The sequence below is a fragment of the Bos indicus genome, chromosome X, assembly GCF_029378745.1.
Source record: "Bos indicus isolate NIAB-ARS_2022 breed Sahiwal x Tharparkar chromosome X, NIAB-ARS_B.indTharparkar_mat_pri_1.0, whole genome shotgun sequence".
NCBI lineage: Eukaryota > Metazoa > Chordata > Mammalia > Artiodactyla > Bovidae > Bos > Bos indicus.
Genome location: NC_091789.1, coordinates 3,891,880 through 3,907,610, shown reverse-complemented (window position 1 = coordinate 3,907,610; position 15,731 = coordinate 3,891,880). Strand labels below are relative to the sequence as shown.

At 44.1% G+C, this 15,731-nt stretch overlaps 1 protein-coding gene across 7 annotated transcripts in view; it reads left to right on the top strand.

The window, feature by feature from the left end:
- The window catches only part of SEPTIN6 (septin 6), a 73,790-nt gene that overhangs the window by 31,984 nt on the left and 26,075 nt on the right, over positions 1-15,731 (top strand). For all 7 annotated transcript variants that reach the window (XM_070784209.1, XM_070784211.1, XM_070784213.1 and 4 more), the window contains exons 4-5: positions 11,844-12,030; positions 14,808-14,969. In XM_070784209.1, the coding sequence (XP_070640310.1) occupies positions 11,844-12,030; positions 14,808-14,969 (349 nt within the window). The remainder of the gene's footprint in view (positions 1-11,843; positions 12,031-14,807; positions 14,970-15,731) is intronic.

The window sequence follows — 15,731 nt, the reverse complement described above, 5'->3', positions numbered from 1 at the left end:
TTTTTCATCTATCAGATTTGCAAAAATGAAACATAAAAATACAACATCCATTAATACCAGCTAATTTCATTCATCTTGCTGGGAGTGTAAATTGATACAGATTTTGTAAAGGGTAAATTTGACAGTATCTATTAAAATTTTAAATGTGATAAGCTAAGTCCTTAAAATAAATTTCTCTCTATTTATAAATATACATCCTATCGATTTTGTTTCTCTGGAGAGCCCTGACTAATACAACCATCAATATCAATAGATATCAGGGCTTCCCTGGTGGCTCAGTGGTAAAGAATCTGCCTGCCAATGCAGGAGACACAGGTTTGATCCCTGGGTCGGGAAGATCCCACATGCCGCAGAGCACCAAAGCCTGTGTGCCACAACTATTGAGCCTGTGCTCTAGAGCCTGAGAGCTGCAACTGAAGCCCACATGCCCTAGAGCCTGCGCTCCGCAACAAGAGAAGCCACGGCAATGAGAAGCCCAACTAGAGGGTAACCCCCTCTCTCCACAACTACAGAAAAGCCCATGCAGCAACGAAGACCCAGAACAGGAAAAAAAAAATTTAAATTCAGTAGATATCAAGTTTTTGAGTCTCAAAATGAATTACTCTTTAACCATCAAAACATTTCACTCTAAAAGAACTCTCGTTTCCAAACAAAATAAAAAATGAAAAAAAAAAAAAAAGAAATGTGAGTATCTTATGATACAGCAGGTCCATCTTTACATATATGGCCTAGAGAAATGATTGCACATGTTTGTAAAAGGCCCACAGAAAGGATGTTCACTGTATCATTGGTTATGGAATGAGAAAAAAATTTAAGCAGTTTAAATTTCCACCAAGAGGGCAACGAAATGAGCTATAGTACCGCCATACCAACCGCCATACCATGGACCTGTACTTGGCCATGTAAAAGAACGAGTTAAATCTATACATACTCACATAAACAGGTCGCTAAGTGAAAACAAGAAGTTGAAGAATGATACACAGATCATGATGCCATTTGTATAAATCTACCCCTTCCCAATAAAACAAACATTTCTCCCTTTCTCCCCTTCTCCTTTCCTCCCTGCCCCTCTTTCTGTTTATGCTGCTGCTGCTGCTGCTAAGTTGCTTCAGTCGTGTCCAACTCTGTGCAACCCCATAGACTGCAGCCCACCAGGCTCCCCCGTCCCTGGGATTCTCCAGGCAAGAACACTGGAGTGGGTTGCCATTTCCTTCTCCAAAGCATGAGAGTGAAAAGTGAAAGTGAAGTCGCTCAGTCGTGTCCGACTCCCAGCGACCCCATGGACTGCAGCCTACCAGGCTCCTCCATCCATGGGATTTTCCAGGCAAGAGTACTGGAGTGGGGTGCCATTGCCTTCTCCGCTCTCTGTTTATAGAGACATAGAAAAAAGTCTGTATGAATAATCAAACTAAAAATAGTAGTTACCTCTGAGAATAGTAGATTAAGTACACGTATTGCTTGCATGATTATGAATAAATTTTTTTAAAAATTGAAAAAATTTCAAAGGAAGCAGATATAGTGGGTGTAGACTGCTCCTTTAAAAAGCTTTTCTGAGCTGGGAAAAAGATAAAGCAGAATCCAGAGGGAGGCAGGGAGGTCATGGGTAAGTTTTATGAGGATGGAAGAGATGAAAAGGGCTTGAACAGGAGCAGAAACTTCAAGGATAGATAGGAAGAGGCTGATGTAAGAGAAAGAATCCATAAGACATAGTAACCAGTTGACATGGGGGACCTAGTTCAGGTTATAAAATTCTGAATGACTACTGTATGCCTGGAGAAGGAGATGGCAACTCATTCCCGTATTTTTGCTTGGAGAATCCCATGGACAGAAGAGCCTGGTGGGCTACAGTCCGTGGGATTGCAATAGTTGGACATGACTTAGCGACTAAACCACCACTGTGTGCCAGGTACAGTGTGAAGGGCCAGGAATACTAAGAAATAAGGCATAATCTGTAATTAAGGAACTCACAGTTTAGTAGAAGAGGCAAATATACGTGCACAAATTCTACATAATATGGTAAGTACAGTAACAGAGATGTGTGGAGAAGAACTGTGGGAACAGGCAGTCAAGCCTGGTGGTGGGAGTATATAGTTTGAAGGATGCAGAAAGGGGAGAGGAGGTGATCAGGAATGACTGGGCTAAGTTTTCAAGTTTTGCAAGTTGAGTACAAGGTAGCCAGCTGTCTTATAGTGGGTATTCAGTACACATTTGTTGAATGAATGATGAATCAATATATACATTGATGCGGAAAATAAACACCTCTTAACTTTTCATGATTTAAAACGTAAAGTAGGGGCTTCCCTGGTAACTCAGTGGTAAAGAATCTGCCTGCCAATGGAGGAGACACCATTCGATCCCTGATCAGGGAAGATCTCGCATGCCTTGGGGCAAGTAAGCCCGTGCACCACAACTGCTGAGCCTGTGCTCTGCAACAAGGGAAGCCACCACAATGAGAAAGCCCAAGCACCGCAACCAGAGAGTAGCCCTCGGTTCTGCACAACTAGAAAAGAGCCCACACAGCAATGAATACCCTGCACAGCCAAAATAAATAAATAAAATAAAATTTAAAAGGCTAAAAATATGCAACTCACAGACATATAAAACAAATTTATGGTCATCAAAGAAGGATAAATTAGGAGTTTGGGATTAACAGATATACACTATATAAAATAAACAAGGACCTACTGTATAGCACAGGAAACCATATTCAATATCTTGTTATAACCTGTAATGGAAACGATCTTAAAAAGAAGATATATCTGTATCTCTCAGTCAGTCAGTCAGTTCAGTCGCTCAGTCGTGTCCAACTCTTTGCAACCCCATGAATCGCAGCATGCCAGGCCTCCCTGTCCATCACCAACTCCTGGAGTTTACTCAAACTCATGTCCATCGAGTCGGTGATGCCATCCAGCCATCTCATCCTCTGTCGTCCCCTTCTCCTCCTGCCCGCAATCGCTCCCAGCATCAGGGTATCTGTATCTATAGATATATCTATATATGGCTTCCCAGGTGGTGCTAAATGGTAAAGAACCTGCCTGTCAATGCAGGAAGCGCAGGAGACGCGGGTTCAATCCCTGGGTAGGGAAGATCCTCTGGGGAAGGAAATGGCAACCCACTCCAGTATTCTTACCTGGAGAATCCCATGGACAGAGGAGCCTGACGGGCTACAGTCCATAGGGTTGCAAAGAGTCAGACACAACTGAAGTGACTTAGCACGCATGCACACATATATACACATAACTGATTCATTTTGCTGTACACCTGAAACGAACACAACATAAATCAACTATACTTCAAACAACAACAAAAATCCCCAAAGTATCCACTGAGTGTGTTAACTCGGATGCTGGTGAGGGTGGAAACCAGTCTACAATGTGTTGAGGAATGAAGAGGAAGTAAAAATAAATAAATGAGTAGATTGTCCTTTCAAAAAACATCTCTATCCATGCACTAAATATTTATGGGGCGCCTGTTATATGTCAGGCCCTGTAGTAGGTGCAAAAGAGAGACTTGACTGGTAAGGAAAGAGAAGACACAGGGCCGTAGTTGGAGAGAAATGTGTGGTTGAGGAGGACTGGCTGAGGGAAGATCTTTTTTTTTTTTTTTTTTTTTTTTGAGACGAGGGAAGACATAAGCCTGTTCATAGGTTTCAGGGAGGGGGAGTGATCAGTAGGAGGTGAGGAGCTGATAGATAGCAGGTTCTCAAAAGAGCCTGAAAGGAATGAGATCAAGTGCACAGGGGCTGATGGACCTTGAACAGGATGAGGGATGCTTTGTCCTCAGAGGCTAGAGGACACAGAGAAGGCGAGGGAGTGAGGCAGGTTGGGGTAGTATGAGCCTGGTGACCCGGATTGTGCTGATAAAGTGGCAGGTGACACGGTCCTGTGAGAGGGAAGGGTCACAGATAAGTTTCGGAGCTTGAGGAAAGTGGGGACAGTTTGGCCTGGTCAGTGAAAGCAGTGGGAAGGAGCCAATTGAGCCCAAGCAAAGGGATGTCATATTGTTTTAAAGGCGTATGTGAGGTTGGAGGCCAGGAATTTGGGCGCCAAGACCCCACGTTTTGTGATTGCGTCTAGTCAAATTCAGCGGCAGTGGTCTACGAGCAGAGGGAAGATACTGAAATATATCCAGTCCAGCAGTTCAGCCAGGCAAGGAGGGTGCAATGGGAGAGGAGTTGATAAAAGAGTGTTTGGGGCCATTGATTAGGGGGTCAGACCAGGCCAACAAGAAGATGAGGCCATGAGCGGCTGATAGCCTGTAAGATAATGAAGAGACCAAGGTACCAGAGGATTCTATGAGGTGAAAGATCAAGTTTAGGCGCATAGAGACATAGGAGAGTTGGAAAGATGTGTGGCAATGGTTAGAGAGCGGAGTGTTAGAGGCTATCTTGGGTGAGGCTGGCCTGGCGAATGGTCTGGTGTGAAGGTGGCTGAAGTAGAAGGGTCTGGAGGTGGGGGAAGTTGAGGCCATCAAGGAAGAAAGAGGCTGAAGGCTGATGGCTTGTCCACAAGCACATTGCAGTCACCCGGAACAGGAAGAAAGACTGGGTCAGGCACCTCCGGAAGAGGATGAAACAGGTCTCAAATGGAGAGTGTTGTTTTACACAGAGGCAGAGGAGTAATGGTCTAGAAGTGCTCAGGGTCTGCCTGGATGCCCACTGCACTGAGCCCAGCGTACACAGGTTGTGGGAGAATGAGGAGCCTACACAGGAGGGGGCTGCTAGGCAGTGGGATCCTCAGGAGAGAATTAGGTTTCCAGTAGCATGAAGAGATAGGCAGGTGCTATGAAGAGGAAGGTGGCATATGCTACTTCTCAGACTTTAAAGTAGCATATGAGCCACTGTGGCTCTTAATAAGATACAGATTCTGATCCTGTGGGTCTGGGTTGGAGACTGGAGAGTCTCCATTTCTAACAAGCCTGCCAGTGATGCTAGTGCTGCCAGTTTGGGGACCACACTCTGAGTGGCAGTTTTGTTCACCATGGTTCAGGAGTTTCAGAGGGCACAGTGGACATAGTTTGGAGGGATAGTGAGTCCACAAGGAGAGAGCAGAATAGTGATGAGCATAGAGGAAAGAGGTGATTGGAAGGATGGAGTAAGTGAGGTGTTGTCACTCTGAGCGCTGTTCCAGGAGACCTGACCATGTGATATCTTGGCTCTGATGCCTGACATGGTACTGTTTGAGTATGATGTCTGTGACCAGGTCTTCTGGGTTTCCAGCAGGGGAGCTTCTGATAGCTGTGTTTACACAGAGGGCTGGCATGTGGGAGAGGGAGACTGGGGTGACTTCTGGGTGTCTATGAAGTGTGATAGGAGCCAGTGGTAACTGAGGCCATGACAGTGAACAGGAGCACCCAGGGCTAATGTGCCTGTGATGTGCAGAATGACCACAAAAGATGGTCCAGGATGGAACCTCAGAGACAGGCCAAGAATTGAAGCTAAGGCGAGTGAGAAAGAAGAGTTCTTATAGAGGTAGGAGCTAATGGTAGCAGTGAAGCCAAAGGACAGTATTTCAATAAGGGACGGCTAACATTAGCAAGAAAGAAAACAATTGAAAGATAAAACTCTTACTTTTCTGTAATATCTTTATTTACAAAATCCAATATAATCAACTTAAAGACAAGGTAGCTAATTTCAAAATAAATATGCAGAAAGTCATAGACTTCTTATCTGACAACAACCAATTAGAAAGCAGTATGGAACAGAAGACCCTATTCACAGTAAAAACAAAACAAAACAAAACAAAACAAAAAACCCTTACTATAACCTTACCCACAAGACCTTATGTGATCTGTCTCCATTACCTCACTTGCTTCATCTCTTATTATTTTTGTATTTCTTGAAGTGAAAGTCACATAACATAAAATTAAGTATTTTAAAGTGAACAAATTTAGTGGCATCTAATAAATTCACAGTGTTGTGCAATCACTACCTCTGTTTAGTTCCCTAACATTTTCATCATCCTCAAAGGAAACCCATTAAACAATAACTTCCCATTACCCTTTCCTCTCAGCTCCCAGTTATTATTCTCTTTCCTGTCTCTGTGAATTTGACTATTCTAGTACCTCGTAGAATAGTCAAAGGAGCCTGGCAGGCTGCGGTCCATGGGGTCGCAGGGAGTTGGACTCTACTGAGCGAGTAACAGCAGCAGCAGTACTTCAGAGAAGTGAAATCATATACTATTTGTCCTTTTGTGATTAGCTTCTTTCACTTAGCATAATGTTTTCAAGGTTCATCCATGTGGCAGCATGTATCTGAATTTTCTTCCTTTTCGTGGCTGAAAAGTAATATTACTCATGGCTGAGTAATATTCCATTGTATGATATTCCACATTTTATCAGTTGATGGACTTTTGAGTTGTTTCCACCTTTGGCAATTGTGAACAGTATATTGCTCTTCCTCATTCCCTAATTCTCTTGCTCAGATTTGTCAAGCTTGTTTCTGCCTCAAGACCATTGCATTTGTTTTTCCTTCTGCTTGGAATGCTCTTCTCCCATTTTCTCTTATGACTGTCATTTGCATCCTTGAAGCTCAAGCACCACATCCTCAGAGAAGCCTTCCCTGATCACTGTATGTAAAGTAGCTGAGCTCTCAGTCACTTTTCATCCCATTGTCCTATTTTATTGTCTTCATAATACATATCACCATCTGAAATGAAGAAGAAATAGTGTCTAGACTGGGCTTCTTTGTGCTATTGGCCCCTTAAACCAGTGAGGCTTCTGGGCTCAGAATAACTTGCCTAAAATATATCAACTCTACAGTCCATGGAATTCTCCAGTCCAGAATACTGGAGTGGGTAGCCTATCCCTTATCCAAGGGATCTTCCCAACCCAGGGATCAAACCCAGGTCTCCCGCATTGCAGGCGGATTCTTTACCAGCTGAGCCACCAGGGAAGCTGAAGAATACTGGAATGGGTTGCCTATCCCTTCTCCAGGGCATCTTCCTGACCCAGGAATCAAACCAGGGTCTCCTGCATTGCAGGTGGATTCTTTACCAGCTGAGCTACTAGGGAAGCCCACCAAAAAAATACAGTTACCAAAATACTTTAAAATTGTGATAAAGTAATCTGTGTCCTTCTCTACTAATCTCTGAAATAACAATAGCTATATGCAGGTCTAATAACTATTATAATTTAGAGGTCATGATTATAAATGCTATTTTGAGATATTTGCAACAATTGTAATAGGAAACGAAAAATATTGGTAATTTCTATTGGTTATGAAATCACAGGCACTGCTGAAGTTACTGTAGACTGTTACCTACTTTGTTTTTTGCTGGAATGACTTTTATTTTTTTATTGGAGTATAATTACTTTACTGGACACATCTTTTTTATCCATTCATCTGTGGATAGACACCTTATATTGTTTCCAAAAAGAGAAATCAAGTGTTAGCAAAGGTAAAGAAAAAGGAATATCTGTGCACCGCTGGTGGCTCAGCCATCATGGGAAACAATTTTAAAAATAAAAAATAGAACTACCATATGATCCATCAGTCCTGCCTCTGAGCACATATTGCAAAAGAAATGAAAACAGGATATTCAGAGATATCTGCACTCCTGTGTCCATTGTAGCACCATTCACAACAGCCAAGACATGGAAACAATCCAAATATTGAACAACGGATCAATGGACAAAAATTGTCTTCTTTTGTTTTTTCTCTTGTCTTCTTGATAGTAGCCATACTAGTAGGTATGAAGTGATATCTCAGTGTGGTTTTTTAAAAAATTTTTAATTGGAAGATAATTGATTTACAATGTTGTATTGGTTTCTACCATATAGCAGCATGAATCAGCCATAAGTATACATATGTCCCCTCCCTCTTGAGCCTCCCTCCCACCCTCACCCGCTCCTACCCCTCTAGGTTGTCACAGAGCTCTGGAATGAACTCCCTGCATCATACAGCCACTTCCCACTAGTTATCTGTGTTACACATGGTAATATATATGTTTCAATGCTACTCTTTGAATTTGTCCCACCCTCCCCTTCCCCTGCTGTGTCCACAAGCCCATTCTCTGTGTCTGTGTCTGTATTCCAGCCCTGCAAATAGGTTCGTCAGTGCCATTTTTTCTAGATCCCATACATATGCATTAATATATGACATTTGTTTTTCTTTTTCTGAATTACTTCACTCTGTATAACAGGCTCTAGGTTCATCCACCTCAGTAGAACTGACTCAAGTTTGTTCCTTTTCATGGCTGAGTAATATTCTATTGTGTATATATGTATCACAGCTTCTTTATCCACTCATCTGTCTCTGGACATCTAGGTTGCTTCCATATCCTAGCTACCATAAATAGTCCTGCAATGAACACTGGGGTACACGTGTCTTTTGAATTATGGTTTTCTCAGGGTATATGCCCAGTAGTGGGAGTGCTGGGCCATATGACAGTTCCATTTCTTTGTTAAGAAATCTCCATACTGTTCTCCATAATGGCTATATCAATTTACATGGCCACCAACTGTGCAAGAAGGTTCCCTTCTCTCCACATCCTCTCCAGCATTTATTGTTTGTAGATTTCTTGATGATTCTGACTGGTTTGAGGTGATAACTCATTATAGTTTTGATTTGCATGTCTCTAACAATGAGCGGTATTAAGCATTTTTTCATGTGTTTATTGGCCATTTGTATGTCTTCTTTGGAGAAATGTCTGTTTAGGTCATCTGCCCGTTTTTTGATTGGGTTGTTTGCAATTATTTTCTCCTGTTCTGAGGGTTTGTCTTTTCGTCTTGTTTATGGTTTCCTTTCCATTACCTACTTTTGTACCTGAAGAAACTCTAAACTTCAGTTACAGCTTAGACAAAAAGATGTGTTTTTTCCTGTCGAGGTTCACGGATCCTATGGATTCTATCCATAGACCTTTCAAGGTTTGTGGACCCCAGGCTAAGGTACCCTGAAGGGACTTCCCTGGTGGTCCAGTGGTTAAGACTCCCAGCTTCCATTGCAGGGAGCATGGGTTTGATCCCTAGTCAGGGAATAAGATCCCACATGCCATGTGGCATGGCCAAAAGATAAAAAGGAATTTCTACCCTGAAAAGTAAAAGATAAACAGTTGTGAGAAAGAGGGATAGAATATATTGGAGCTGGGTTTTCTAGCAGATCATAGTAAGCCAGGGAAAATGGGCTGGAAAAAAGCTGCCTTGGGATATGAGGGATGTAGAGATTTCCAGTTGATAAGGATATGAAGGAAGCAAAATCTTTGAAGGGGAGCCAGGTGTCCCTCAGAAGGAAGCAGTTTTTTTTTTTTTTTTTTTAGAAGGAAGCATTTTTGTGACACGGTTGCTTATGGGAGTAAGAGATTTTGTTTACCAGGGACTGGAGTCCAGTGAGCATGCCCGAGTGGGATGGGAGAGATGGCCATTGAGGGCAGATGAGCCATTGGGAGCAGGAGTGGGACCCTTACTATATTCCAGATACCATGTGGGACACTGAGGATAAAAAGATGAATAAGACTCTAGTTCTAAGGTAAATAAATACAAAGGATGTAATTTATAGCATGATCAATGTAATTAACATGGCTGTATGTTATATATGAAAGTTAAGAGAGTAAATCCTGAATTCTCATCAAAATGGGAATTTTGTTTGTATTTCTGTAATTTTGTACATATGTGAGACGATAGATGTTTACTAGAGTTATTGTGATAACCACTTCATGATGTATGTAAATCAAATCATTATGCTGTATACCTTAAACTTATACAGTGCTATATGTCACTTAGGTCTCAATAAAACTAAATTAAAAAATCAAAATGTCAGAAAAAGGGTAAAAAAGAATAAGACAAAGATGAGTCATCCATTTAGGATTAGACTGAACCAGATCCTGTGGGTGGATTGGCTGCTCTGACGATGCCTCTCTTCAGAGACCCTAAGGGCCAGAGGCGTTAGCAGAAAGACCCAGTGTGTCACTAGAGATGCAGGGGGTAAAAAGCTAAAAATGCATTGCTTTGTGTCCTCCTTGGGTCCCTTCTGTAGAGCAAAAAATAAAGTAAAAAAGTTATATAATGGAGGAAAAAATATAGGCGTGCTGTCTTTAGATCATTCAAATGAGCCAGTCACCCAAAAATTAATTAAACAAACCTAAGAGATGTATTCCCCCCCAACCCCACTAATTCTTCAGGAACCTTCTAAGGATCCCTGCAACCAAGTGATCCTTTGATGATATTACCCTTCAGAATAGTGTTTGGCTCACAGGGATCAAAGGAAGAAAGAAAGGACTATATTTTTAGATTTTTCTCTGGAGCTCCAGAGGTACCGTGCACCTGGCTCTCTCTGTATGTAGCTCTCAGAATCTAGAATTCTGTGATTTCTTTTTTAAAAACCTCTTTTCTCTTCTCTACTAGGGGAATCTTTCAAAAAGGCTCAGGTAGGCGGCTGCTGCAGCTGAGAGGCACTGGCTGAGCCCAGCTCCTCCTTCCATCACATTCCCTTCCCGCAGTGGTGTCTGCAGACTCCCCATCTGGCAGGGGTCCCCAACCTCCCAGATTCTAATGCCAGATGATCTGGGGTGGAGCTGATGTAATAATAATATTAATAGAAATAAAATGTACAATCAATGTAATGCGCTTGAATCATCCTGAAACCATCCCTGCCCCCCTGCTTCTCCAGCCCCATTCTTGGAAAAACTGTCTTCCATGAAACCGGTCCCTGATGCCAAAATGGTTAGGGACCACTGCCCTGGGCCAGATAGCAAACTTCTTCTTGCTTGAAGGGAGGAAGCCCCGGATGGAGAGGCAGCGGACAGACAGGGAGATGAGAACAGAGGCAGGGCGGAGGCTAAGCTGACCTAGTTAGAGCAGAAAGAGGCTGTAGGGGCCATAGAGAAGAAAGAAGCTTCCCAGGACAGAGAGGAACAGAGGACTGACTCTTGGCTAAGACTCTTTAGCAAGACTTGGAGCCACACAGGAGCTCTGTGCCTGGGAACTCAGTGAGCTTGGGGGTGGGGAGGTGTGCACACGTGTTGAGGTTGTGTGTGTAAGACTCTACCAAATTTTCAAAGTTTCAAATTTTCAAAGTTACAACCTTAGGGACTTCCCTGGCGGTCCAGTGGTTAAGACTCTGCAGTTTAATGCAGGGGGCGAGGCTTCAGTCCCTGGTGAGGGAACTAAGACCCCGCATGACCTGTGGCCACAGAAAAAAAAAATCATGACCTTAGAGGAAATGAGAACAGAAAAATATTTTAGGGGAGCCTCAAACCCAGAAAGATTGAGAAGAACCCAGTGCATTCTGGAAGATTCCCCAGCAGTGGGTCAAGGAGACATCCCGACCACCCCTGGGTACCCAGCTCGAGTATTAGCTGATGCAGGGGAGACAGAGGAAGCAAAGACATGAGCCCAGCCTGGGGTACCATCCGCTCATCCACAGATGCTGCCAGGGGGCTCCACACTGCATCTGGGCCCCATGAGGCAGAGAAGGGCCCTTCACTGTCCCTGCCCTTCACAAGGACACAGTCTGTTTGAGGGGACACTAATCCTTGTGAAGCATCAGTAAACCATCCAATAGCATAATTCTTTGTCACACTCGCGAGGCCCAGAAGGGCTTTCTGGCATCACTGGGGAATTTTGGAGGAGATGGGCATTCATCCGAGTCCTGAGGCCTGGGAGGGCAAGATTGGGATGAGAAGAGAGAAGTGCTCATTCCAGAGAGAAAGCACACTGATGAACACACAGTTGGCTCATGTGGGGATGAAATAGGTGGCTAGTCTGACGGGAGTAGAGGCCCACTGAAATCCAGTCAGGTGGGAGGAGTCAGATTACCGAGGGTATTTTGCACTTCAAAAAGAGCTTTGAAACCTAACAAAATCCAGGTGTCTGAAGGGGTCTGGCCATTTCCCCACTCTCCCCTGTAGCTACAAGCCCATCGTGGAATTCATCGATGCCCAGTTTGAGGCCTACCTGCAGGAGGAGCTGAAGATCCGCAGGGTACTGCACACCTACCATGACTCTCGCATCCACGCCTGCTTGTACTTCATCGCCCCCACGGGTCATTCCTTGAAGTCTCTGGACCTAGTGACAATGAAGAAGCTGGACAGTAAGGTAAGGAGGCAGGGGCGAGGGTGGGTGGGAGGTGGGGCCTGCTGGACCCCTCCTGGTGGTCTCCTGTGCCACACTGATGCCAGAGTCCGGCAGAGGTTCTGTGGCATTGGCATCCTCCGCTTCACTCCCTGTCCCTCCATAAAGATGGTGTTAATTGCTCCAGCGCCTGAGTCGTATGCTTTGTGATGTTTTCCCAGCACTGGGCATGAGTGTGCACTGAGCTGTTTTCTGCCCTGATCCCTCTTGGGAATAAAGGTGGATGCAGGACAGATGGCTGACTTCAAAAGTTATTATTCTTATTATCAATAATAATTTTATCATAGCAGCTAACATTTGTTAAACCTTTATTATATGTCACCACTGTCAAAGTGCCTTGTGGAGTGTCTCATTGAATCCTCACAACAACCCAGTAAAGCAAACACCATCATTACTCTTATTTTATAGAAGAGAAAACTGAGGCTCTAAGAGGTTTGGAGACACCCATTGTCATAGAGCCAGCTCCTGGCAAAGCCTAGATTTGAACTCGGCTCTGTGGTGCCAGGTTACATTGCCTCCACACCCAAGGAAGATGGCTGTGGGATTCAGGCACATCCCGCTTTAAGATAAACGGAAAAATGCAAGTCCCACATCAGATATAAATTAGACAATGATTCTTCATGTTAAAGGATTATTAGTTGTGCAAGATAATTGACCATGGGATTCTTTAAAAAGTCTCATTACTAGTCCATTTCCTCCCTTAACATCTCATATGTACCTGGCACTGTGATGAGTCCTTTATATGCATTGTTTTCATTTCATTCATCCAATAATCCTGTGTGGTAAGTATTATTATTATTCACATTTTACACATGAGGAAACCGAGGCACAGTCAAATAGCTTGCTCAAGACAACTTGTAATGGATCTGGGATGCAGACCAAGCTCTCTCTAACTCCAGGGAATTTATTTTACAAAAAAAAAAAAAAAAAAAGAAATCTTTAAATGTGGTTGTTTAGTATCACCTTCACTATAATCACTCAGTTTCAGCTGTCATCAAAAGAGGAGCAATTTGTCATTTTTCACAGCAATGAGTTCTCCGCCCACGAGTAACGTGCTGCTCAGGAAACGTCACCATGCCCTGCATGTCTTGAATGAGGCAGCACGGAGCCATGTGGTAGGCAGCCTGCTAGGTGGGCTGTTAGGTAGGCAAAGTTCAGCCTATGTTTACAGCATGCTGATGGGGGAAGTGGTGAAAAGAGACAAGAATTGACTGCCTGCTGCATTACCTCGCCAAGGGCTTCAACCTCCATGCCCCAAAGACCTGAAGGGAGGTGCCGCCAAGGTCCAGTCTTTCTTTGACCAACTCCTAAAGCTGCGGCGTCAGCCTGGAGAGGCTCTCCAAAGGCAAAGAGCAAAGAAGGGGAAAATTTCAAGTCTTGAGCTGTTTTCAGGGCCCAAGCACCATCCACACCAGCCCATTGGAGTGTGCTGGCAGGACCAGCTGTGTTTGTTGTGTGAACTTGAGCTTGGCTCTGCTCTGTCTCACTCAGGCACATCCCTTTCCAGTTGCTTGACCTTCCAGCAGTAAAAGCCTTGTCCATTCTCGGAGGAATTTCAAGGATTAAGGTTCAGGTAGATTGAACTTCAGGGCAGCATCAGGCCTTCCTCCTACATCTGTACAAAATTAGGCATCTGCTTCTGCTTTCTTTACACAGAAATTAATCAGGCGACTCTGACAGTGAGGCTCTTTTTGGCTAAGTCTCAGATCAAATTGGGCTCCCCTGATAGCTCAGCTGGTAAAGAATCCTCCTGCAATGCAAGAGACCCCAGTTCGATTCCTAGGTCAGAAAGATCCTCTGGAAAAGGAATAGGTTATCCATTCCAGTATTCTTGGACTTCCCTGGTGGCTCAGACAGTAAAGAATCCTCCTGCAATGCTGGAGACCTGGGTTTAATCCCTGGGTTGGGAAGATCCCCTGGAGGAGGGCATGGCAACCCACTCTAGTATTCTTCCCTGGAGAAGCCACATGGGCAGAGGAGCCTGGCAGGCTACAGTCCATAGGGTCACAAAGAGTTGTACACAACTGATCAACTAAGCACAGCACAGATCAAATCAGTAACAGAGGGTGGTCTTCACGTCAGTGGGCTGGTTCCTTAGTGTTGGCTCCAGAAAGAGGGCCGTATATGCATCTTCATGGAGCCCTGCCCTGCCTCACTTCCCACATGGGTCTCTTTCACCTGGCTTAGGGCTAGCCCCCACAAGATGGGTTGGGACAGTTGACTATTGGAAAGGAGTGGCCTCTTCCCCCCCTGTCCACCTCAGATTCCCAATTGTCATCCTTCTGCTTCAAAATCACCAAAGCAATGACCTTGGTATTAAGATATCATGCAGCTCATCGATTTGGATCTGAGCTGGTAGGTTAAGACTACAGACTGAAAAATGAGGTTCAACTTGGATCTGAATCCCAGTTCCAGTATGTGTGTGCTCTGTGGCCTTGGACAAGCTACTTCACCTCTCTCTGCCTCAGTTTGTCCTTGGTAAAATAGTGGTACTAATACCTTCTGGGAGGGTTTTCTGCCAGGGTTAATTGTGTTAATCTATGTAAAGCACTTATTGTTCAGTGCCCGGCAAACAGAAAGCACTCATTGTCATTTATTATACTGCTGTTTGGCTATGGAGGTGGCCAGGCCTGGGCTATTGGGTTGAACTGCTCCCTCTGGCAGCTGGTAGAAGTCCTAGGTCACCTACTCTGAGCTGCAGATTTCCAGTAATGATGCCCCTTTGCTCTTCCCTTCTCTAGGTGAACATCATCCCCATCATTGCCAAATCAGATGCCATTTCTAAGAGTGAGCTAACCAAGTTCAAAATCAAAATCACCAGCGAGCTTGTCAACAACGGAGTCCAGATCTACCAGTTCCCTACAGATGATGAGTCCGTGGCAGAGATCAACGGAACCATGAACGTGAGTGGGCTTCACACAGGGCTTCAATTTTCTGGCCATTTGCTCTTTAGGATTATTATTTTGCCAAATAGCAGTCAGACCTCACCATCCATCTTAGTGTAATCAACTCGATTATCTGAGTCTCAGGTATTTGTGAGAAAGAATTTAGAGGCAAACAGCTCCTCCCTCCTCAGACATGTAGAGATAAATAGCCAGAGACTGAAGGAGGGAATGGTTGACCCCAGGAATCGGTTCGACCAGGGGATTCTGACCTCTCCTACCCTCCTCTTTGACGCCTGTCTCATCTAGGCCAGGCAGCCCCTGTGGGACTGCCAGAAAGGCAAACAGTCTTTGTCTCAGACCAGAAAAATGTCTTGACAGTTGATGCAGCAAAAGAAGGCAAGTGTGAGAAAGTTGGCTGGCTTTGGAGACTCGAGGATAATCTGTACTCAGATAATCAAGCCCTCTGCCCCCGGGAGGAAAAATGATATGTAGTCTCCAATTTTTCTGGTGACTAGAGAAATGTTATTTTTAAACTTCATGATTATGTTTTGCTTTATTAAGTGTGAATGAGTCGAAGGGAAAAAATGAAAAAAACAACCAACCACTTGCCATGTTTCCTCTCACTCCCCCATTTCCCCTCCTAGAGGAATGAGTAATGAAGGAGGCAGGGAGTCAAATGGCTCCTCATGCTTCTTTACAATGTGTTGATGCTGTTGCTGTGAAATCTTCAATGTTGTGATTTCAAGGAGACAGCTAATAGCTTGCAGAAAGCCTCTGCTT